Source organism: Mirounga leonina, unplaced genomic scaffold (genome assembly GCF_011800145.1).
Source record: "Mirounga leonina isolate KUSES-001 unplaced genomic scaffold, KU_Mleo_1.0 Mir_106, whole genome shotgun sequence".
In the NCBI taxonomy this organism is placed as follows: Eukaryota; Metazoa; Chordata; class Mammalia; order Carnivora; family Phocidae; genus Mirounga; species Mirounga leonina.
Genome location: NW_023270232.1, coordinates 3,505,689 through 3,528,667, shown reverse-complemented (window position 1 = coordinate 3,528,667; position 22,979 = coordinate 3,505,689). Strand labels below are relative to the sequence as shown.

Below are 22,979 nucleotides of genomic sequence, written 5' to 3'. Positions count from 1 at the left end.
CGCAGCGAGCAGGGTTCGAACCTGCGCGGGGAGACCCCATTGGATTTCAAGTCCAACGCCTTAACCACTCGGCCATCGCTGCCACGGAGGCGAGAGAAACGCGCAGACACTTTAGTGCAATATCTGCGCGCACGCGCGCTATGCACACGAAAAGGCGGAGCCTACAACCTTCCCAGCTCGGTTCAGAAAGCGTCAGAGGTTGACCGCTCAAATTGTGTGAACTATATCGTGTAAACGGAGAAGTAAGAGAAACCCCCTTAAATAGTTTAAGTAAACTCCCTTAAGCAGAACGTCTGGGAAACCCTTCCCTTCGCTGAACTCCGAAAATCACAAAGGTGCTTGGCTTCTGGTCGCTGACCATGTTTTTGCCCTCCCACTTCCTCATTAGGTAACCGAGATAGCTGTGAAACAAAGACCTATCTCATTTAGTGCTGCGGGCCTGCGCTCTGGGAAATTTCCGCATTTCTGCGGGAGTGTGCGTCTTCGGCTGCGTTCCCGCGTTGACCGCGTCTTGCTGAGCCCTCCTCTGTGCATAATGGAGGGAGGCGTGAGGAGTCGCGTCGCCGTCTGTGGCCTCGCCTGCCCCAAGCTTCTGCTCAAGCAGGCCTCTCTCATTCTTCCCCAAGGGTCCCTGCTGGAAGAAATCGGGCCCCAAGGGTGGTCTCTGCCCTCTCAAGTGTTGAGCACTGGACGTGGTTTGAGAACCAAGTTCTGCGCATTAGGTCTGCTTTCTACCTTTAAGTATCATTAATTTCCTCCCTTCAGCGCTGGGTCCTTTTTTTACTTTTTGAGTTACTTTGTTAAAGCTCTCAGAACCGGGTAGGTCGGTCGGTACTCTGCCGCCTACCTCAGGGAACAGAGGCCCGGGACCGGCCGTGGCTTGGCGCTGCCGACTCCTGGGTGCACGCGCAGCTTCCAACCCTCGCACGTGGAGGCGGCGCCCCCCCGCCCCCCCGCCCCCGCTCCACCCCCGCCCCCCCGCCCCCCCGCTCCCGCCCCCGCCCCCCCGCCCCCGCTCCCGCCCCCGCCCCCCCGCCCCCAGCAGCTGGTGCTATCTGTTGATGCACGGTTTGGTAACAACAACAACAAAGGCAACCTTTTATTAAATTTCTAAATTTCTTTTTTAAATTTAAAATACTACAAGTGTTCCTGGAAGGAAACTTCACCATCTATCTCAGTGTTAATGGAAGGCAAATCCTTGTCTTTTGGAAACCCGATGTTGAGCGACCTCACTTTATGTGTGAATTTTCTTGAGACCATTTTCTTTTAACTAAATTATGGTGCTGTGTCTAAACCGACTTAATTAAAGAAGGGGAACAAAATATTTAAGAATTATAAGAATTTTTTATCTGGTTTGAAATTGTTTTTATAATTTTTATCTTTGTTTTTAATTTGGCAAAGCTGCAGGAATGGTCGCAGTTTCTGTCTGAATACTGTATGGGACCAAAGTTATTCCCGACAATCCCAGGCATAAATTTTATCATATATGTGAACTTTATTTGGCACTTTTCCAATAGAGACTATCTAAGAAGAAATAAATTTCTGTCCTTTATTCTTGTTCTTAATATTCTACATGTGCTGTGAGATAACCTATCATTTAATCTTACTTCGTTAGTCGTACCTTGATTTGGAAGTCTTTTTAAAGTTAAATGCAGTTAAATGGTACTATTTACTGAAAGCTCTTTCTCTTAACTTTCCCTTCTCCTCTTAGGAATTCTCCTCACTTGCTTAAAAACTTGACAGTAATGGGAATTGATTATGGTGAAGATAGTTTAACCAAAAAATCTATCCAGAAGGTTTTGTGCTCATTTTTTGATTTAATTTTGAGGGGAAGGGAAGACTGCAAAGGAAAAGAATCTATTACAAAGTTAATGTGTATTTGGTGAGAACAACTGTGATTAAAATTTCTTTGCAAAATTTCAGAAGTGAAATAACTACATTAATGTTTTATTTTCAGCTTATTTGAGTTAATGTAGGCTTTTCAGAAAATGAAATTGCCTTTTTCCTGATTTATCATATTACGAAAATGAGCCAAGAGATCAAAATTATTATAGGTTTTCAAAAAGCGTGAATTTACAAATGAATTCTTTCAGATGCAACCTTAGTTTTTAGCATTGCCATTTAATGCAATGAGTGACAGCTAAGGGAAAAGAAGCAAAATACATGTTTCCAACATAATTATAACATAAATGTATTATGATTCATGACAGTAACATCATAAAACATTGATTTTCAACCATGGACATTTTTAAAACTCTGTAAAGATCCCCTGGTCATTCTGATTGCCTCCTCCTCTGTACTAACCCCAGATTCTTTTATGTGGTAGTTTTTATCAAGCTAATTTGGTGTGGAAGGCAAATATCTGTGGCTTTCTCTCAAAATCTTTTTTTTTTTTTTTTAAAGATATTTTATTTATTTATTTGAGAGAGAGAGAGCACAAGCAGGGGGAGCAGCAGAGGGAGAAGCAGGCTCCTTACTTCTGGGATCCTGACCTGAGCCGGCAGCAGATGCTTAAACGACTGAGCCACCCAGGCACCCTTAAAAACCTTTCTTGGTGCCACTTTCAGAGGCAGAATATTGAGGGGGATGGGCCATGTGTTTAGGAGCAGATGGTTTCTTTTTACAGCAATCAAAATTTATTTTGAATTATTTTGGGGGTTTTGTTTTTTGAATTAAAAAAATCATAGTTTTAATGTTGGAAGAGACATTAAAGCTAGTCTAATCCCTTTTTTTTTTTTTACAGACAGGAAACTGTGGCCCATGAATGGCTTGCCCAAGGTCATGTAGCTAATTAGTGGAAGATTCAAGACTGTGATTTGTTTTTTTTTTTTAAAGATTTTATTTATTTGTTTGACAGAGAGAGAGAGAGATAGAGATAGTGAGAGCAGGAACACAAGCAGGGGGGAGTGGGAGAAAGAGAAGCAGGCGGGAGGGGCTCGATTCCAGGACCCTGGGATCATGACCTGAGCCAAGGGAGACGCTTAATGACTGAGCCACCCAGGCGCCCCAAGAGTATAGTTTGTTATGTTAGCCCAGTGTTCTTACTAGATTTTTTTTTTTTTTAAAGATTTTATTTATTTATTTGACAGATAGCACAAATAGGCAGAGTGGCAGGCAGAGGGAGAGGGAGAAGCAGGCTCTCCGCTGAGCAGGGAGCCAGATGTGGGGCTTGATCCCAGGACCCCAGGATCATGACCTGAGCCAAAGGCAGCCACTTAACCAACTGAGCCACCCAGGCACCCCTGTTCTTACTAGATTTTGATGCCTTCATGTATTCTTTGTTAGTCTCTGGTCCAGTGGTGTGTAGATCAGGAAGTGTGAATATGGCAGTAGATGGAGTTTACTGAGTAGGGGAGAGTTGTGAGTTGAAATTTGAAGGCCTGTGAGATGTCAGATACTGAATATATTGTGGCTGGTGAGTTTTTAAATTTTTTTTATTCCAGTATCCATCCTTTCAACTAATGGTGACACTTCAGTTGTGCTTAAAGAGGACCACTCCTCCTGCATTGGCTGCAGCCTTACTTCAGCTGTTAATCAAGGTATACCACTGTCTTCTGGTCAAGGGGTAGGCATGTGACTTATATTGTTTTTTTGTTGCTGCATAACAAATTACAACAAGTTTAGTGACTTAAAACAACATGAATTTATTATCTCACAGTTTCTGTGTGTCAGGAATATGGTCATGGGTGTGGTTGTGGGTTGGTTGGGTCCTCTCCTCAGGGTCCGACCAGATCTCAAGGCGGTGACTGGGACTTTGATCTTATCTAAGACTTGGGGTCCTCTTCCAAGATCACTAGTTGTTGGCAGAATTCAGCTCCTGTGGTTGTAGGACTTGTTTCCTGTCAGTGGAGGATCACTCTCAGCTGCTAGAGGTTGTACCTGGTCATGTGGCCCTCTCAACAACATGATAGTTGGTTGTAGGTTGGTTCTTTAAGGTCACCAGAAGAATTACTCTCTGGTTTACTACAGTGGAGTTTTATGTAATATAATGTAACTGCAGAAGTGACTATTGCATTATGTTCACAAATCCAGCTCAAGTAAGGGGGATTATATAGGGTCTGTACATGTAGCTGGGGCAGGTTTCTTGGGAGCCATCTTAGAATCTTGCCTACCATGTAACTCAAACTCTCTAAATCCCTGTTCTTTCTGTTACACAATTGTATTTTTATGGACATCGCACACAAAACCCATACATAGTAATCAATGAGAGGTGATCAGAGTCTGGAAATTTTACCTTAGCTGCCTTATGTGCTTTTGTACCTCATTTGAAAGAAATAGAGTTGACAACAACTGCAGAATTTTAGAGGCTTAGCCACCATTCAAGTTTCTTAAATTTAATTCTGTACTGATTACAGAATTACTGTAGCTATCCATTTTAGACAACATATGTAGGAGAACTTAGTTCAAGTTGGCCAAAAAATTTACTAAGTTGTTGGCAACAAAACCCTAATGAAGGTTTAGCTGGTAAGTTACAGGCATCATGAAAAGTGATGGAAATATATTAAACATATATGTTTGAGGAAGATTGGAGATATATCCTACTCAGCACTAGAGCAACTTATTTATAGGATTTTCCTACCTAATTGGTCCCCTAATGCCATGCCAATTAAGAATTAAGAAATAGAATTAGGACAAACGAATCTTCTTTTCTTTTTCTTTTTTTTATTAGAATAGAACTTTATTGGTGGCATCAAGATTTAAAAAAATTATTTTATACTTTATGCAATAAATTTGATACATTAATCATTTTTAAATTTAATTTAATTTTTTAATTTTTTAAAAAGATTTTATTTATTTGACAGAGAGAGAGAGACACACAGCGAGAGAGGGAACACAAGCAGGGGGAGTGGGAGAGGGAGAAGCAGGCTTCCTGCCGAGCAGGGAGCCTGATGTCGGGCTCGATCCCAGGACCCTGGGATCACCTGAGCTGAAGGCAGATGCTTAACGACTGAGCCACCCAGGCACCCCACATTAATCATTTTTTTTTAAGTTTTTAATCACCCAATGCTCATCATGACAAGGGCACTCCTTAATACGCATCAACTATTATACCCATCCCCCACACAATTTCCCTCTGGTAACCGTCAGTTTGTTCTCTCTAGTTAAGAGTCTATTTCTTGGTTTCTCTCTCTCTCTCTGTTTCCCCCCTTTGCTTATTTGTTTTGTTTCTTAAATTACAGATATGAGTGAAATCTTATGGTATTTGTTTTTCTATGACTTACTTCCTTTAGCATAATACTCTCTAGCCCCATCCATGTCATTAAAAATGGAAGATTTCATTTTTTTATGGCTGAATAACATTCCATTGTATTTATATACCACATCTTCTTGGGGCACCTGGGTGGCTCAGTCAGTTGAGTATCTGTTGATTTCAGCTCAGGTCATGGGATCGAGCTATGTGTTGGACTCCATGCTCAGTGTGGAGTCTGCTTGGGATTCTCTCTCTTCCTTTCCCCCTCCCCCCATGCGCTATCACACATGAGCATGTGCTCTCTCTCAAATAAGTGTTTAAAAAAATATACATAGGGGCGCCTGGGTGGCTCAGTGCTTAAACGACTGCCTTTGGCTCAGGTCATGATCCTCGAGTCCCAGGATCGAGCCCCGCATCAGGCTCCGTGCTCAGCGGGGAACCTGCTTCTCCCTCTGACCCTCCCCCCTCTCGTGTTCTCTCTCTCATTCTCTCTCTCTCTCTCTCAAATAAATAAAATCTTAAAAAAAAAAAATATATATATATATATACCACATCTTCTTTATTCATTCATCAATTGATGGACACTTGGGCTGCTTCTGTAATTTGGCTCTTGTAAATAATGCTGCTATTAACATAGAGGTGCATGTATCCATTTGAATGAGTGTTTTTATATTCTTTGGGTAAATACCAGTGGTGTGATTGCTGGACTGTAGGGTAGGTCTATTTTAAACATTTTGAGGAATCTCCACTGTTTTCCGGAGTAGCTGCCCCAGTTTGCATTCCCACCAACAGTGTAAGAGGATTTCTTTTTCTCCACATCCTTGGCAACACCTGTTGTTTCTTGTGCCTTTGAGTTTAGCTATTCTGACAGGTGTGAGGTCATATCTCATTGTAGTTTCAATTTGCCTTTCCCTGATGATAAGCAATGATGAGCATCACTTTTCACGTGTCTGTTGGCCATCTGGATGTCTTCTTTGGAGAATGCTGGATGTCTTCTTTGGAGAAATGTCTGTTTATGTCTCCTGCCCATTTCTAATTGGATTATTTGTCTTTTGGGTATTTGGTTTTATAAGTTCTTTATAAATATATAAAGACTGGATACTAACTCAATATATAACCAAATATATAAGCATATATATTTGGTTTTATAAGTTCTTTATAAGTATTTAAAGATCGGATACTAACTTTTTTTTAAAGATTTTATTTGTTTATTTGACACAGAGAGAGATAGCAAGAACAGGAACACAAGCAGGGAGTGGGAGAGGGGGAAGCAGGCTTCCTGCTGAGCAGGGAGCCTGATGTGGGGCTTGATCCCAGGACCCTGGGATCATGACCTGAGCCGAAGGCAGACGCGTAACAACTGAGCCACTCAGGCACCTCTGGATACTAACTCTTTATCAGATATGTCATTTGTAAATATCTTCTCCCATTCCATAGTTGCCTTTCAATTTTGTTGATTGTTTCCTTTGCTCTGCAGAAGCTTTTTATTTTGATGTAGTCCCAATAGTTTATTTTGCTTTTGTTTCCCTTGCCTCAGGGAACCTATCTAGAAAAAAGTTGCTATGCCCAATGTCAGAGAACTACTGCCTCTGCTCTCTTCTATGATTTTTATGGTTTCAGGTCTCACATTTAGGTCTTTAATCCATTTTGAGTTTATTTTGTGTTTGGTATAAGAAAGTGGTCCAGTTTCATTCTTTTGCATGTAGCTGTCTGGTTTTTCCAACACCAGTTGTTGAAGAGACTATCGTTTTCCCATTAGATAGTCTTTCCTGCTTTGTTGAAGATTAATTGACCATTTAATTGTGGGTTTATTTCTGGATTCTCTATTCTGTTCTATTGATTTATGTGTCTGTTTTTGTGCCAGTACCATACTGTTTTGATCACTACACCTTTGTAATATAACTTGAAGTCTGGAATTGTGATGCGGTGTGATGTGATATTTGTTCTTCCAATCCATGAACATGGAATGTCTGTCCATTTCTTTGTGTTGTCCTCAATTTCTCTCATCAGTGTTTTTTTTTTTTTTTTTGATGGTTTAGGTCTTTTATTTATTTATTTTGTAGTTTTTAATTTTATTATGTTATGTTAGTCACCATACAATACATCATTAGTTTTTGATGTAGTGATCCACGATCCATTGTTTTCGTATAACACCCAGTGCTCCATGCAGTACGTGCCCTCCTTAATACCCATCACCGGGCTAACCAATCCCCCCTCCCCCCTCCCCCCTAAAACCCTGTTTGTTTCTCAGGTCCATAGTCTCTCATGGTTCATCTCTGCCTCCAATTCCCCCCGCCCATTTTTCCATTCCTTCTCCTAATGTCCTCCATGTTATTCCTTATGTTCCACAAATAAGTGAAACCATATGATAATTGACTTTCTCTGGTTGACTTATTTCACTTAGCATAATCTCCTCCAGTCCCATCCATGTTGATGTAAAAGTTGGGTATTCATCCTTTCTGATGGCTGAGTAATATTCCATTGTATATATGGACCACATCTTCTTTATCCACTCATCTGTTGAAGGGCATCTCGGCACTTTCCACAGTTTGGCTATTGTGGACATTGCTGCTATGAACATTGGGGTGCATATGGCCCTTCTTTTCACTACATCTGTGTCTTTGAGGTACATACCCAGTAGTGCAATTGCTGGGTCATAGGGTAGCTCCATTTTTAAATTTTTGAGGCACCTCCACACTGTTTTCCAAAGTGGCTGTACCAACTTGCATTCCCACCAACAGTGTAAGAGGGTTCCCCTTTCTCCACAACCTCTCCAACATTTGTTGTTTCTTTCCCTGTCCATTTTTGCCATTCTAACTGGTGTAAGGTGGTATCTCAGTGTGGTTTTGATTTGGATTTCCCTGATGGCTAATGATGATGAACATTTTTTCATGTGTCTGTTAGCCATTTGTATGTCTTCTTCAGAGAAGTGTCTTTTCATCTCTTCTGCCCACTTTTTGACTTGATTATTTGTTTTTTGGGTGTTGAGTTTGAGAAGTTCTTTATAGATTTTGGATACCAGCCCTTTATCTGTAGTGTCATTTGCAAATATCTTCTCCCATTCTGTGGGTTGCCTCTTTGTTTTGCTGACTGTTTCCTTTGCTGTGCAGAAGCTTTTTATCTTGATGAAGTCCCCCAAAAGTTCATTTTGGCTTTTGTTTCACTAGCTTTTGGAGATGTATCTTGAAAGAAGTTGCTGTGGGCGATGTCAAAGAGGTTATTGCCTATGTTCTCCTCTGGGATTTTGATGGATTCCTGTCTCACATTGAGGTCTTTCATCCACTTTGAGTTTATCTTTGTGTATGGTGTTAGAGAACGGTCGAGTTTCATTCTTCTACATGTGGCTGTCCAATTTTCCCAGCACCATTTATTGAATGGTCTTTTTTTTTTTTTTTCCATTGCATGTTTTTTCCAGCTTTGTCAAAGATTATTTGACCATAGAGTTGAGGGTCCATATCTGGGTTCTCTATTCTGTTCCATTGGTCTGTATGTCTGTTTTTGTGCCAGTACCATGCTGTCTTGGTGATCACTGATTTGTAATATAGCTTGAAATCGGGCAGTGTGATGCCCCCAGCTTTGTTTTTCTTTTTCAACATCTCCTTGGCGATTCGGGGTCTTTTCTGATTCCATACAAATTTTAGGATTGTTTGTTCCAGCACTTTGAAAAATGTCATTGGAATTTTGATCGGGATGGCATTGAAGGTATAGATTGCTCTGGGTAGCATAGACATTTTAACAATGTTTATTCTTCCGATCCATGAGCATGGAATATTTTTCCATCTTTTTGTGTTGTCTTCAATTTCTTTCATGAGTGTTTTGTAGTTCCTAGAGTATAGATCCTTTACCTCTTTGGTTAGGTTTATTCCGAGGTATCTTATGGTTTTTGGTGCTATTGTAAATGGAATTGTTTCTTTAAATTCTCTTTCTATGGTTGCGTTGTTAGTGTATAAGAAAGCAACTGATTTCTGTGCATTGATTTTGTATCCTGCCACATTACTGAATTGCTGGATGAGTTCTAGTAATTTGGGGGTGGAGTCTTTTGGGTTTTCCACATAAAGTATCATGTCATCTGCGAAAAGAGAGAGTTTGACTTCTTCTTTGCCAATTTGAATACCTTTTATTTCTTTTTGTTGTCTGATTGCTGTTGCTAGGACTTCTAGTACTATGTTGAACAACAGTGGTGAGAGTGGGCACCCTTGATGTGTTCCTGATCTTAAGGGAAAAGCTCTCAGCTTTTCCTCATTGAGGATGATATTCCCTGTGGGTTTTTCATAGATGGATTTTATGAGCTTGAGGAATGTTCCCTCTATCCCTATACTCTGGAGAGTTTTAATCAGGAAAGGATGTTGTATTTTGTCAAATGTTTTTTCTGCATCAATTGAGAGGACCATATGGCTCTTCTCCCTCCTCTTATTAATGTGTTCTATCACATTGATTGATTTGTGAATGTTGAACCACCCTTGCATCCCGGGGATAAATCCCACTTGGTCGTGGTGGATGATCCTTTTAATGTATTGTTGGATCCTACTAGCTAGGATTTTTTTTTTTTTTTAAGATTTTATTTATTTATTTGACAGAGAGATAGATACACAGTGAGAGAGGGAACACAAGCAGGGGGAGTGGGAGAGGGAGAAGCAGGCTTCCTGCGGAGCAGGGAGCCCGATGCGGGGCTTGATCCCAGGACCCTGGGATCATGACCTGAGCCGAAGGCAGATGCCCAACGACTGAGCCACCCAGGCGCCCCTTATTAGCTAGGATTTTGTTGAGGATTTTGGAATCCATACTCATCAGGGATATCAGTCTGAAATTCTCCTTTTTGATGGGGTCTTTGCCTGGTTTGGGGATTAAGGTAATGCTGGCCTCATAGAATGAGTTTGGAAGTTTTCTTTCTGTTTCTAGTTTTTGAAACAGCTTCAGTAGAATAGGTATTATTTCTTCTTTGAATGTTTGGTAGAATTCCCCAGGGAATCCATCAGGCCCTGGACTCTTGTTTTTTGGGAGGTTTTTGATCACTGCTTCAATCTTGTTACTGGTTATTGGCCTATTCAGGTTGTCAGTTTCTTCCTGTTTCAGTCTTGGCAGTTTATACGTTTCCAGGAAGGCCTCCATTTCATCCAGATTGCTCAGTTTATTGGCATATAGTTGTTGACAATAATTTCTAATAATTGTTTCTATTTCCTTGGTGTTAGTCGTGATATCTCCCCTTTCATTCATAATTTTATTAATTTGGGTCCTTTCTCTCTTCTTTTGGATAAGTCTGGCCAGTGGTTTATCAGTCTTATTAATTCTTTCAAAGAACCAACTTCTAGTTTTGTTGATCTGATCTACTGTGTTTCTGGTTTCTAATTCATTGATTTCTGCTCTAATTTTAATTATTTCTCTTCTAATGTGTGGCTTAGGCGTCGTTTGTTGCTTTTTCTCTAGTTCTTTAAGGTGTAGAGTTAGTTGGTGAATTCGGGATTTTTCTATTTTTTTGAGTGAGGCTTGGATGGCTATGTATTTCCCCTTTAGGACCGCCTTTGCAGTATCCCATAGGTTTTGGACCGATGTGTTTTCGTTCTCATTGATTTCCATGAATTGTTTAAGTTCTTCTTTGATTTCTTGGTTGACCCAAACATTCTTGAGCAGAGTGGTCTTTAGCTTCCAAGTGTTTGAATTTCTGCCAAATTTTTTTTTTGTGATTGAGTTCCAGTTTTAGAGCATTGTGGTCTGAGAATATGCAGGGAATAATCTCAATCTTTTGGTATCGGTTGAGACCTGATTTGTGACCCAGTATATGGTCTATTCTGGAGAAAGTTCCATGTGCACTCGAGAAGAATGAGTATTCTGTTGTTTTAGGGTGGAATGTTCTGTAAATATCTATGAGGTCCATCTGGTCCAATGTATCATTCAAAGCTCTTGTTTCCTTGTTGAATTTCTGCTTAGATGATCTGTCCATTGCTGAGAGTGGAGTATTGAGGTCTCCTACAATTAACATATTGTTATCAATATGACTCTTTATTTTGGTTAACAGTTGGCTTATGTATATGGCTGCTCCCATGTTGGGGGCATAGATATTTACAATTGTTAGATCTTCTTGTTGGGTAGACCCTTTAAGAATGATATAGTGTCCTTCTGTGTCTCTTATTACAGACTTTAGTTTAAAATCTAATTTGTCTGATATAAGAATTGCTACCCCAGCTTTCTTTTGAGGTCCGCTGGCATGGAAGATAGATCTCCATCCCTTCACTTTCAGTCTGGATGTATCTTTAGGTTCAAAATGAGTCTCTTGTAGACAGCATATGGATGGGTCCTGTCTTTTTATCCAATCTGCAACCCTGTGCCGTTTTATGGGAGCGTTTAGGCCATTCACATTGAGAGTGATTATTGAAAGATATGAATTACTTGTCATGATGTTGCCTGTGAAGACATTGTTTTTATAGATTGTCCCTGTAAATTTCTGTTGTAGATCACTCTTGGGGTCTTTCTCCTTTTATAGAACCCCCCCTTAATATTTCTTGCAGGGCCGGCTTAGTGGTCACATATTCTTTCAACTTCTGCTGGTCGTGGAAGCTCTGCATCTCTCCATCCATTCTAAATGAAAACCTTGCCAGATAAAATATTCTTGGCTGCATGTTCTTCTCATTTAGTACCCTGAATATGTCTTACCAGGCCTTTCTGGCTGGCTGGGTCTCTGTGGATAGGTCTGACGTTATTCTGACGTTCCTCCCTCTGTACGTAAGGAATCTCTTCCCCCTAACTGCCCTTAAGATGGTTTCCTTGGTTCTAAGATTTGCAAGTTTTACTATTACATGCCGGGGTGTTGGCCTGTTTTCCTTGATCTTAGGAGGGGTCCTCTCTGCCTCTAGGACTCTAATGTTTGTTTCATTCCCCAGATTAGGGAAGTTCTCAGCTATGATTTGCTCAAATACATCTTCTAGCCCTCTCTCTCTCTCTCTCCACTCCCTCTGGGATTCCAATTATTCTGACATTGGAATGCCTCATGGTGTCACTTATCTCTCTGATTCTATTTTCATGGATTCTGAGTTGTTTTTCCCTAGCCTCCTCTTTTCCCTTTTTATCTATTATACTGTCTTCCAGATCGCTTATTCTCTCTTCTGTCTCAGTTACCCTAGCTGTTAGATTATCTAGATTGGATTGGATCTCATTGATAGCATTTTTAAGTTCTGCCAATTCACCTTTTATTTCTGCCCTTAGAGACTCTATGTTGCCATTAATTGATTTCTCCATTCTAGCCATTGTCTTCACAATTGCTAGCCTGAATTCCATCTCTGACATCTTGGTTATATCTGCATCCATTTGTAAATCTGCAGCATAAGTCATAATCTCTGAGTCTTTTCTGTTTTGGGGGCTTCTCCTCCTAGTCATTCTGTTGATGGGTGTTTGAGGGAATGTATAGAGTCGAAATTATTGACCAGAACTCAAGCAAGATGGACCTGTTTTCTTGGGACCTTAGGGTTGCTGGCCTCTTGTTTTCCCAGCGTGTCTTCTGCGGGAGGGGCCTGCCTCACTGTTACTCAGGCAACCCTGTTTGGGCGGAGTTGCCCTGCGCCCCTGTGGCGGGGGATGGGCTCAGTGGGAATCAGTCTTTGGGGCTTTTGTTCTCTGGCGCCTTTCCCTGGCGGCTTTCCGTGTCTCTTCCGCGAGTCGGAGCAGAAGAGACCGTTTCCAACCCTCTGCCTCAGAGCAGAGAGACCTCAGTCTGTTCTTCAGTGAGCTCTCTAGGCCACACTGTCTCCATTTCTGTCCGTGCTGCTATAAACTGCAGCGTCCTGGGTTGTGCGCCCCTCCGCAACGCTCCCAGTCCTGCCTCGGAGCACATCTCTGCCCTTTGTGCTTCTAAAACCGCCAGCCGCTCCCAATTCGAGCGCGCGCGCCTCCGCCGCTTGGGGTTTCCATCCCCGGCGGTTGCAGTTCACTGGCGCGACCCCGGCACTCTGGGTTTCCGTCTAGGAGGCTGCAGTTCGCGTGCGTGTGACCGTCGCTCCGGTTTCTGTCCGGGGGGGCCTGTGGTTCGCGTGCGCGCGACCCCTCTGGTCTGGTTTTCCACCCCGGGGGCTGCCCTAAAGTTCTTTCCCGATGCTACCGGTCTGCAAGTCTGTGCCCCGTCCGCAGCATGCGAGGCTGTCCCTCACCGGCGGTGTAGGATCCCCACGTCCAGGCACCCTCCCGCCTCCGTTTATCCTCCGATATCTGCCCGCAGAATCACGGCTCTCCGCTTCGTACCTCAAAACCAACTGCCTGCAATATTCTGTTTGTAGAGATCCAGATCTTACATCTCAGGCTGGTTTCGTGGGTGCTCAGAGTGGTCTGGTAGATATCCAGCTCAATTCCGGGGACCAGTTGAAATAGGGTCCCCTACTCCTCCGCCATCTTTCCTCCTTCCCCTCATCAGTGTTTTATAGTTTTCAGAGTATAGGTCTTTGGTAAGATTTATTCCTAGGTATCTTATGGTTTTGGGTTCAATTGTAAATGGGTTTGTTTTCTTCATTTTTCTTTCTGCTTCATTATTGGTGTATAGAAATGCAACAGATTTCTGTATGTTTATTTTGTATATTGCAACTTTACTGAATTTGTTTATCAGTTCTAGCAGTTTTTTGGTGGAGTCTTTCAGGTTTTCTATATATAGCATCATGTTATCTGCTAATAGTGAAAGTTTTGCTTCTTCCTTACCGATCTGGATGCCTTTTATTTCTTTTTCTGTCTGACTGCTGTGGCTAGGACTTCCAGTGTTATGTTGAATAAAAGTGCTGAGAGTGGACATACTTGTTTTTTTCCTGATTTTAGGGGAAAGGCTCTCAGTTTTTCCCCATTGAGGATGATGTTAGCTGTGGGTTTTTCATAGATGGCCTTTGTTATGTTGAGGTATGTTCCCTCCAAAGATACCTTGTTGAGAGTTTTTGTCATGAATGGATGTTGTACTTTGTTAAATGCTTTTCTGCATCTATCGAAATGATCATACGGTTCTTATTCTTTCCTTTATTGATGCGATGTATCATGTTGATTGATTTGCAAATATTGAACCACCTTTGTAACTCAGGAATAAATTCCATTTCATCGTAGTGAATGATTTTTTCAATGTATTGTTGAATTTGGTTTGCTAATATTTTGTTGAGGATTTTTACATCCACGTTCATCAGAGATATTGGCCTGTAGTTCTCTTTTTTTGTAGTGTCTTTTCTGGTTTTGGTATGAGGATAATGCTGGCTTCATAGAATGAATTTGGAAGTTTTCCTTCATTTTTTATATTTTAGAGTAGCTTGAGAAGAATAGGTATTAACTCTTCCTTAAATGTTTGGTAGAATTCGTCCATGACGCCATCTGGTCCTGGCCTTTGTTTGTTGGGAGTGTTTTGATTACTGATTCAGTTTCTTTGCTGGATTTGGTCTGTTCAAGATTTGGTATGTGTTGCCAAGTTGCGCTTGAGAGATGTTTTCCCAATTTGCATTTATACCAAAAGTGTCTTAGTATTTGTATCTCTGTACTCTTGACTTTCTTATGCCCATACTCTTATTCTTTTAAATCTTTGACAATAGGCAAGAAATAATATTTTTATTGTTTTGATGAATTATTTAACTCTCATGTTAATTATCCTTTAATGTAATAGGTAAAATCCCTCATATTATTTTCTTCTGCTAGATTGTTCACTTTTGCAGGAGATAAGTTTTTGAGTCATTTTTTTTTCCTTTGTATTTGTCCTTACTGGAATCTTGTCTTGGATAAGTACTCAGTTATTTTTTTATATATTTGACTTGAATTCCCAACAACAACAGATTCTTCAACTCTCAATTCCAGATTTAGAACGTGTAATAAGATTGTTAATCTTTCAGTCCCATCTGCACACTGTCCACAGTCAGGTGTTTCATTTTCATGTGTTTCTTAGTTTCATATTAAAAAAATAGGAAAGTTAATTTAAATTAATTAAAATGTAGATTTAATATTTGAACAAAGGTTAAGTGAAATTTTAATTGATTTAATTGGCTGGCCAGAAAAAAGAGAAAGGGAAAGGGTTATTTAATAAGGTCTTGAGTCTGTAAGTGGGTATTACATAGAGGATAGAAGGAACTGAAAGAGTTCCTGCACCTGGAAGAATTTAAGCTAGGAATAATAAAAAGAGTCTCAGTGTGGTTGTTATGAGACATTAAAATAAATTCTCTGGTGGAGGTTAAATGTTTTCTGAAAATCTGTCTCCCTCTGAATGGTCCAGGTGCAGCCTTTTCATGGAAAGAGAATCTATAAGTTCCTGAAGGATTGGGCCGTGACTTCTTTTATATTTTTAATCTCTTAAAGACCAGAACCAGATTTAGGTTCTGGCCACCATGGAGCTGCCCAGAATGTTTACTTATAAGTGTTACTAAAACATCAGTGGCAGTGTAGTAGGATGGAGAAAGTCCTGTTTTCCAGAATGCCTCTCAGAAAGAAAAGTAAATATGGTAGGAAGGAATAAGACACTTGGAGTGGTAGAGGAGGTAGTAGTGGGGTATTTGTGGGGAGCATGCTCCAATAACAAAAGATGTTGTTAAACTCTTTTCTAAGGAAGGTGTGTCTAATGATGTACGTCCCAAGGAAAGTGAGTCCAGTTCTTATTTTGCTGAGTGGCAAGTACACATTTGGGGCCAGAATCGAATTGTTTTGAGCAATAGAAAGAAATGCATACCACGAGAAGTCCTCCTCGTGGCTCCTCTCTGAGTGGAGAACAGCCTCTTTGATTGAATAAAGACACCGAGGTGGCTATGGGTATGATCTAGGAATAGGAGGATAGGAGATCTAGGAATGGAGGGTGAATATTGAGGAATCCAGAATTCTATTATAGATGTATTATATTTGAAATGCCACATTCAAATAGATTTGATACATTTAAATAGATTTATCGTGATTTGACCTCATACCCTTTTGGGAAAAATCAAATCTTATGAATTGGAATTATAGTAGCAATTTTTCAAAGAAAATTTATGTAGGCCACTTTATTTTTTAATCTCAGCTTTTCTAAAACTGAACTTTACTATTTTTTAATTAAAAATTTAAATAAACACATGTAATATAGGTACATGGGTAACTCATTACATTTCTTTCTGCATTATTTAATATTTTCTTCTTGAAGAAGTACATATACTATATAGCGAATGGATTACATTTTTAGTTATGTAATAGCCAGCTGGGGACTGTGAACCTATTACTGTTACTATCTCTGAGCATTTCCCCCATAAACACTGTTCCAGGTTTGGTGTGTTTCCTCTGTGATCATTTAGAAGCTAATCTTGTTTGCTCAATTCTACAATTTTAATGGGGTCTTGAGAGGAAAAGAAGATAAAGCTGTGCTCAATTTGTCATCTTTAACCTAATTTTAAGTATTTTCTTGATAAGTTATGTTGCATAGTTTTAATACTCAGGTCTTATAGAGTTATATGGACAAATGAAAAAATAATGAGAAAATAATATGTTAGAGAGATAGTATGTTCAAAGACATTTTATCTAATTTTATACTCTATCTTGATTACAAAACTGCCCATTTTTGTGTTGTTGGCTCATTCAAGTAAATATATAGTAAGATTTAGGGCAATTCTATTACAGATGAGCTTTGAAATGAAGAGTTGCATTTTTTAATCCTAAAATTGCATTTTTAATCAGAAATTTATGTCAATAAGAAGTGCTTACAATATGCAAAAAGGACTTCTCAGTTTGGGTGAAATTAGTAACATGAGGTTTTTACTGATCAAGAAGATTAAGTCAACAATGGTTGTAAGGATTATGATTTTTGTGATTTTTATGACACTTTTTTCCTAAGACCACATCCCATTTAGATAGTCAAACAAGATTTTAACTTAAATGACTAAATATGCATTTACTCATAAGCATGTTTTAATTTAAGCACATTTAGATAGTTGTTTTATATAGCCTAGTACTTTTGTTTGATTTTAATTTTATTTATTATTTTTTATTTTTTAATTTTAATTTTAATTTATTTTTTAAAAATATTTTATTTATATATTTGACAGAGAGAGACATAGTGATAGAGGGAACGCAAGCAGGGGGAGTGGGAGAGGGAGAAGCAGGCTGCCCACCAGGCAGGGAGCCCGATGCGGGGCTCGATCCCAGGACCCTGGGATCATGACCTGAGCCAAAGGCAGACGCTTAACGACTGAGCCTCCAGGCACCCCTTTAATTTTTATTTTTTAAAGATTTTATTTATTTATTTGACAGAGAGAGACACAGTGAGAGAGGGAACACAAGCAGGGGGAGTGGGAGAGGGAGAAGCAGGCTTCCCGCGGAGCAGGGAGTCCGATGCGGGGCTCGATCCCAAGACCCTGAGATCGTGACCTGAGCCGAAGGCAGACACTTAATGACTGAGCCACCCAGGCGCCCCTCCTTTTAAGATTCTTGCTCCTGACATTTTACAAGAGAAAAAAACTTAAAATGTTGGGACTTCTTATGTATAAACCCAACGCGCAAATAACTTTGAATGATAATCTCCCAAAAGCATTTAATTTGATCGGTGTCCTCCACCCACTTGGTTCTTCATTTACTCTCCCTTCTCTTTTTTTTTTTAAATACCCATCACCAGGCTAACCCATTCCCCACCCCCCTCCCCTCTAGAACCCTCAGTTTGTTTCTTGGAGTCCGTAGTCTGTCATGGTTTGTCTCCCCCTCCGATTTCCCCCCCTTCATTCTTCCCCTCCTCCTATCTTCTTCTTCTTCTTTTTTTAACATATAATGTATTATTTGTTTCAGAGGTACAGGTCTGTGATTCAACAGTTTTACACAATTCACCCTTTACATGTTACTCATAATTCCAGGGGAAAAAAAAATCTCAGAAAATTCTGAGTAAAACTTTACACATATAGGGCTAAAAAGCTGAGAGGTAAGCAGGTTACTTTTAACTATATCAATTCAAATGTCTTGCATCTTTCAAAATAAATACAAAGTTACGCCCTCATTGGCCTTTTCTTGGGAATATTTTAAAAGAATGTGCATCTTTCAAAATAAATACAAAGTTACGCCCTCATTGGCCTTTTCTTGGGAATATTTTAAAAGAATGTGCATCTTTCAAAATAAATACAAAGTTACGCCCTCATTGGCCCTTTTCTTGGGAATATTTTAAAAGAATGTTGACATCTTGGGGCACCTGGGTGGCTCAGTTGTTAAGCGTCTGCCATTGTAAAGTGAATACTTCAGTAGCATTTAGTATATTTACAGTGTTGTGCAACCCTGCCTCTGTGTAGCCCCAAAACATTTCATCACCCCAAAAGGATTGCCAAATCTGGATACTGATTCTTTTCTTAGAACATAAACTTGTACCGTGGCTTTCATAGTTGGTCTTAATATATCAGTAGTCACTTAGGAAATAAGCCAGATTATTATATTCTGAGCATTAAGTTCCTTCAAAATTACATTGTACACAGTTTATAGTTTTCTTACCAGAAAATCACAAAAGGATATTAATGTGTTTCCTACCTATCATGTTTTTTGAATTACAGTGTAGAAATTAAATTAGAACAGACACAGTATTCAAAAATTTAGATTGTCTTTATTGTTTTTGTTTTGTTTTAGAATATTTAGAAATGTACTGCCACAGAACTTGGAAAATGCAGGCTAGAGAATAAGCACATCTCATCAAGAAATGGTTCGTTTAACAAATAAGTTAATAGATCTATAAATGTTTCTGTTTTTTTCCCCCACCAGCACATTGTGCTGCCATTTGTCACATGCTGATGATCTTTTTTTTTTTTTTTTTAAGATTTTATTTATTTATTTGACAGAGACATAGTGAGAGAGGGAACACAAGTGGGGGGAGTAGGAGAGGGAGAAACAAGCTTCCCGCCAAGCAGGGAGCCCGATGAGGGGCTCGAACCCAGGACCCTGGGACTGCAGACACTTAATGACTGAGCCACCCAGGCGCCCCTGTAGGATGATTATCTTGTCATTCTGTGATGGAGATTCTCTTTTGAATAGAACTTAAAGTGGGTGGGGTTTCATGGAGAATAATTTCTGGTATCTTTAGAGAGGCAGTGAGAAAAAGGAGTAGGAAAAGTGCCAGAGACTACTTTTATCTTTTCATTTCCCCCTAAAACTCTATTTTAAAAAAATTAGATTCCCTTCACATTCCTGCTTTTCTTATAAAAAACTCTTTGTTTATTTTGTGAAATTTAGAGATTAGTAAGGAAACTTCAAAGGAAGAAACATTCTCTCTGGAAAGCAGACTCTTGCCAGGTTAATCATGGATAGTAGTTAAGCCAGATTCGTTGTCTCATTCTGTCAGTCAAATATACAGATGGCCTATCTTTTTTGTTTGTTTTGTTTTAGTGTGGAATAAAATACCACATAACAGGTAGATCTAACAAATCTAAGTAACTATGGAGTGTTATAAATTATCACACAGCTGTCATTATTAATAATTACAGAGTGTAAATGAAATAGAAAATAATATAAATAAAATGATAAAAATCAAATTACATGTTAATTTAATGTATGTATATAAATACATCCATATATGATAATTAGATGTAATTATTTAGATCAGTGATTCTCAAAGTGCGGCTCCCAGACCAGCAGCATCGGCATCACCTGGGAGCTTGTTAGGAATGCAGGGTCTGGGGCACCTGGGTAGCACAGTTGGTTGAGAGTTGGACTCTTGGTTTCGGCTCAAGTCATGATCTCAGGGTCATGAGATTGAGCCCCGAGTTGGCTCTAAGCTGAGCGTGGAGTCTGCTTGGGTTTCTCTCTCCGTCTCTCACTCCTACTCCCCCCCGCCATGCTTGTTCACTCTCTCTCTCTCTTTCAAATAAGTAAATAAATCTTTAAAAAAAAAATGCAGTATCTATGTATTGATTTAGAAACTCTAGGAGTGAGGTCCAGCAGCCCTCCAAGTGGTTCTGATGCAGGACCCAATTTTAGTTTGGAAACCACTATATTAGGACTGATAGGGTGTCCTCTAGTGTTTTTGCCAAAATTGCATTTTGTATCAGGCAAATCCTGATGTAAAGTTAGAAATGAAAGTGTGTATGTATATGAATATATATATATTATATATATATATATTTAAAAATTATCTTCTTTTGGGGCAGTCAGTTAAGCCTCAGACTCTTGATTTCGGCTCAGGTCATGATCTCAAGGTTGTGAAGTCGAAACCTGTGTTGCATTCTGTGCTGGGCATGGAGCCTGCTTAAGATTCTTTCTCTCCCTCTCCCTTTCCCTCTGCACCCCCCTAAAAAATTACCTTCTCTCAATATTTCTTTTTCTCTCTCTCTCTTTTTAAAGATTTTATTTATCTCCTTGTCAGAGAGAGAGTGTGAGTGAGCACAAGCGGGGCCAGCAGTGGGCAGAGGGAGACCCTGGGGAGCAGCAGGTAGAGGGAGAAGCAGGTTCCCTACTGAGCAAGGAGTCCAATGTAGGACTTGATCCCAGGACACTGGGATCATGACTTGAGCTGAAGGCAGACCTTAACGACTGAGCTACCCAGGCATCCCTCAATATTTCTTTCAAGTTTTTTTTTTTTCTATGCATACTACTGCAAATTTTAGAAAACATCTATACAATTTTAAACTTTGGTCTTTTTTGGACTCAGCATTATGGAAAAAGCATTTTCCATGTCATTAAACGTATTTGGTAAACATAATATTGAAAGACTGCTTAATAGTTCATAATTTCATCTTCTTATTTTCCACACGTATACCATGAAAATTTCTCTTTTAAGAAGGAAGGATGGGGGGGCGCCTGGGTGGCTCAGTTGGTTAAGCGACTGCCTTCGGCTCAGGTCATGATCCTGGAGTCCCTGGATCGAGTCCCGCATCGGGCTCCCTGCTCTGCAGGGAGTCTGCTTCTCCCTCCGACCCTCCCCCCTCTCATGTGCTCTCTCTCATTCTCTCTCTCTCAAATAAATAAATAAAATCTTTAAAAAAAAAAAAAAGAAGGATGGGGGAACAGTTTTTTGCCTACCATGTTATCTTTGTATATACTTACTAATATCCTGTCATATTGCCAAAGAGGCATAGACAAATTTTGTAAAACTCTAAAGCAAGCAGTAGTGGGTGCTTAAAAATGTTAATTTATTAGAATTTTGTGTTTTTCATTTCATGCCCCTTCATCACCTCAGTTTATTGGCCTTTGGCTGCTCAGTGTCTCATTCTCTGGTCTAGTCTTTTTTTTGTTGTTGCTGGTTTTTTTTTAAGAGAGAGAGCGAGCAAGCACGCAAGTGCGGGTTGAGGAGAGGGGCAGAGGAAAAGAAAGAGAGAGAGAATCTTAAGCAGGCTCCATGCTCAGTGAGGAACTGATGTGGGGCTTGATCTCACAACCCTGAGATCATGGCCTGAGCCGAAATCAAGAGTTGGATGCTTAACCGACTAAGCCACCCAGGCACCCCTCTGGTCTAGTCCTTTTTGACTCACTTTTTCCTTTAAATATTTTCAGTCTTTCATAGGTTCTATCTTGAAGCCTTTAAAGGCAGGAATTTGGAGACCATGATAAGCAATTAAAGAAGGTGTTTTGGGACTGATGAGCTTCCTTGCCTTTAATCTCAGGATAGAGGCGCTTTCTTACTTGAGCTTAGTGATTAATAGAGGGTCTGTACAGTCAGTTAAACCACATCTCCATGTATTAGCTTTTTGTCTTTGGCAAATTAATCCCTTTGAGCTTAGGTTTTCTCATCTAATAGTCTAATAGTGTCTTATTTATAGATGTGACCATTACCTTCCACACAATTTATAATTTATAGATGTGAGCATTGCATTATGTCTGAAGGGCTGGCATAGTGTCTGACATAATAGATCCTCAGTAACTATTAGGTATTACAGTTACATGTACTATTAGTGTTTGTTTAACTCTAGAACCATTTTTGTACAGTTTGCTGAGACTCCTAGTTTTAGCCCTTAATTTTTGTGACTAATAATTCTTTATTGTTTAAATTTTGTGTTAATGGAAAATTTGCTTTAGTTTATTTCACAGTTAAATTTAACTGTTAAAGTGACAAATTTTAAATTTTTATGGAAAAAATGTTTTAAGAAGGTGCTATCTCAGATTCATATTTAATTTTTCTTTTTTTAGAATTGAAAATTCTTTCAGAGGAAGTTGTTTTTGTAGAGTACTTGTATTTTCACTGTTTTTATATCACAGATTTCCTAGAAATTTGTGGGGAAAAGTATATATTAGTATACTATTAATTATAAGCTCATTTAATGTTTCCTTTGTAATCTATGAACTTGCTTAGTTCTTTTTTTTTTTTTTTAAGATTTTGTTTATTTATTTGAGAGAGAGAGAGAGAGAGAGCGCACAAACAGGGTGAGGGGCAGAGGGAGAAGCAGACTTCCTGTTAAGCAGGGATCCCGATGTGGGGATTGATCCTGGGACTCTGGGATCATGACCCAAGCCAAAGGCAGACACTTAACCAACTGAGCCACCCAGGTGCCCTGAACTTGCTTAGTTCTTAAGCATCATAACTCAAAGTACTAATTGAAAAAAGGAAGCATGATTGGGTTTTATTTTCATTTTGCATAATTTTTGTGATTTTGTGCATATATGTATTGACTTTGAGAAACCTGTTTAACATGAGTTTCTCATATAAGTGATTATATTAATACTGATTTGTTCTCTGCATGTGCTGAGAAGTGTGCAACATTTTGGGCTACTCAATTTATTCATTTAACCGATTGTTGCATGAGTATTAGTGCTAGGTACCATGTTTGGTGCTAGGTGTGTAAGCATGAATAGGATATGGTCGTATGTAAACAAGTAACTTCAGTGCAGTGTGCTGAGTAGTATAATAGAGGTATGTAGAAAGTGCTGTAGAAGCATGTGG

At 39.6% G+C, this 22,979-nt stretch overlaps 1 protein-coding gene and 1 non-coding gene across 2 annotated transcripts in view; one reads left to right on the top strand and one right to left on the bottom strand.

Moving 5' to 3' along the window:
- On the bottom strand, positions 1 to 82 carry TRNAS-UGA. The gene has a single exon. It is a non-coding gene; the product is annotated as a tRNA-Ser (tRNA).
- A 396-nt stretch (positions 83 to 478) lies between these two features.
- LOC118017833 (catenin alpha-3-like) overlaps positions 479 to 22,979 on the top strand; it is a 1,833,615-nt gene continuing 1,811,114 nt past the window's right edge. The window contains exons 1-2 of the mRNA XM_035016112.1: positions 479 to 722; positions 3,444 to 3,539. Of these exons, the coding sequence (XP_034872003.1) occupies positions 536 to 722; positions 3,444 to 3,539 (283 nt within the window). The 5' untranslated portion in view covers positions 479 to 535. The remainder of the gene's footprint in view (positions 723 to 3,443; positions 3,540 to 22,979) is intronic.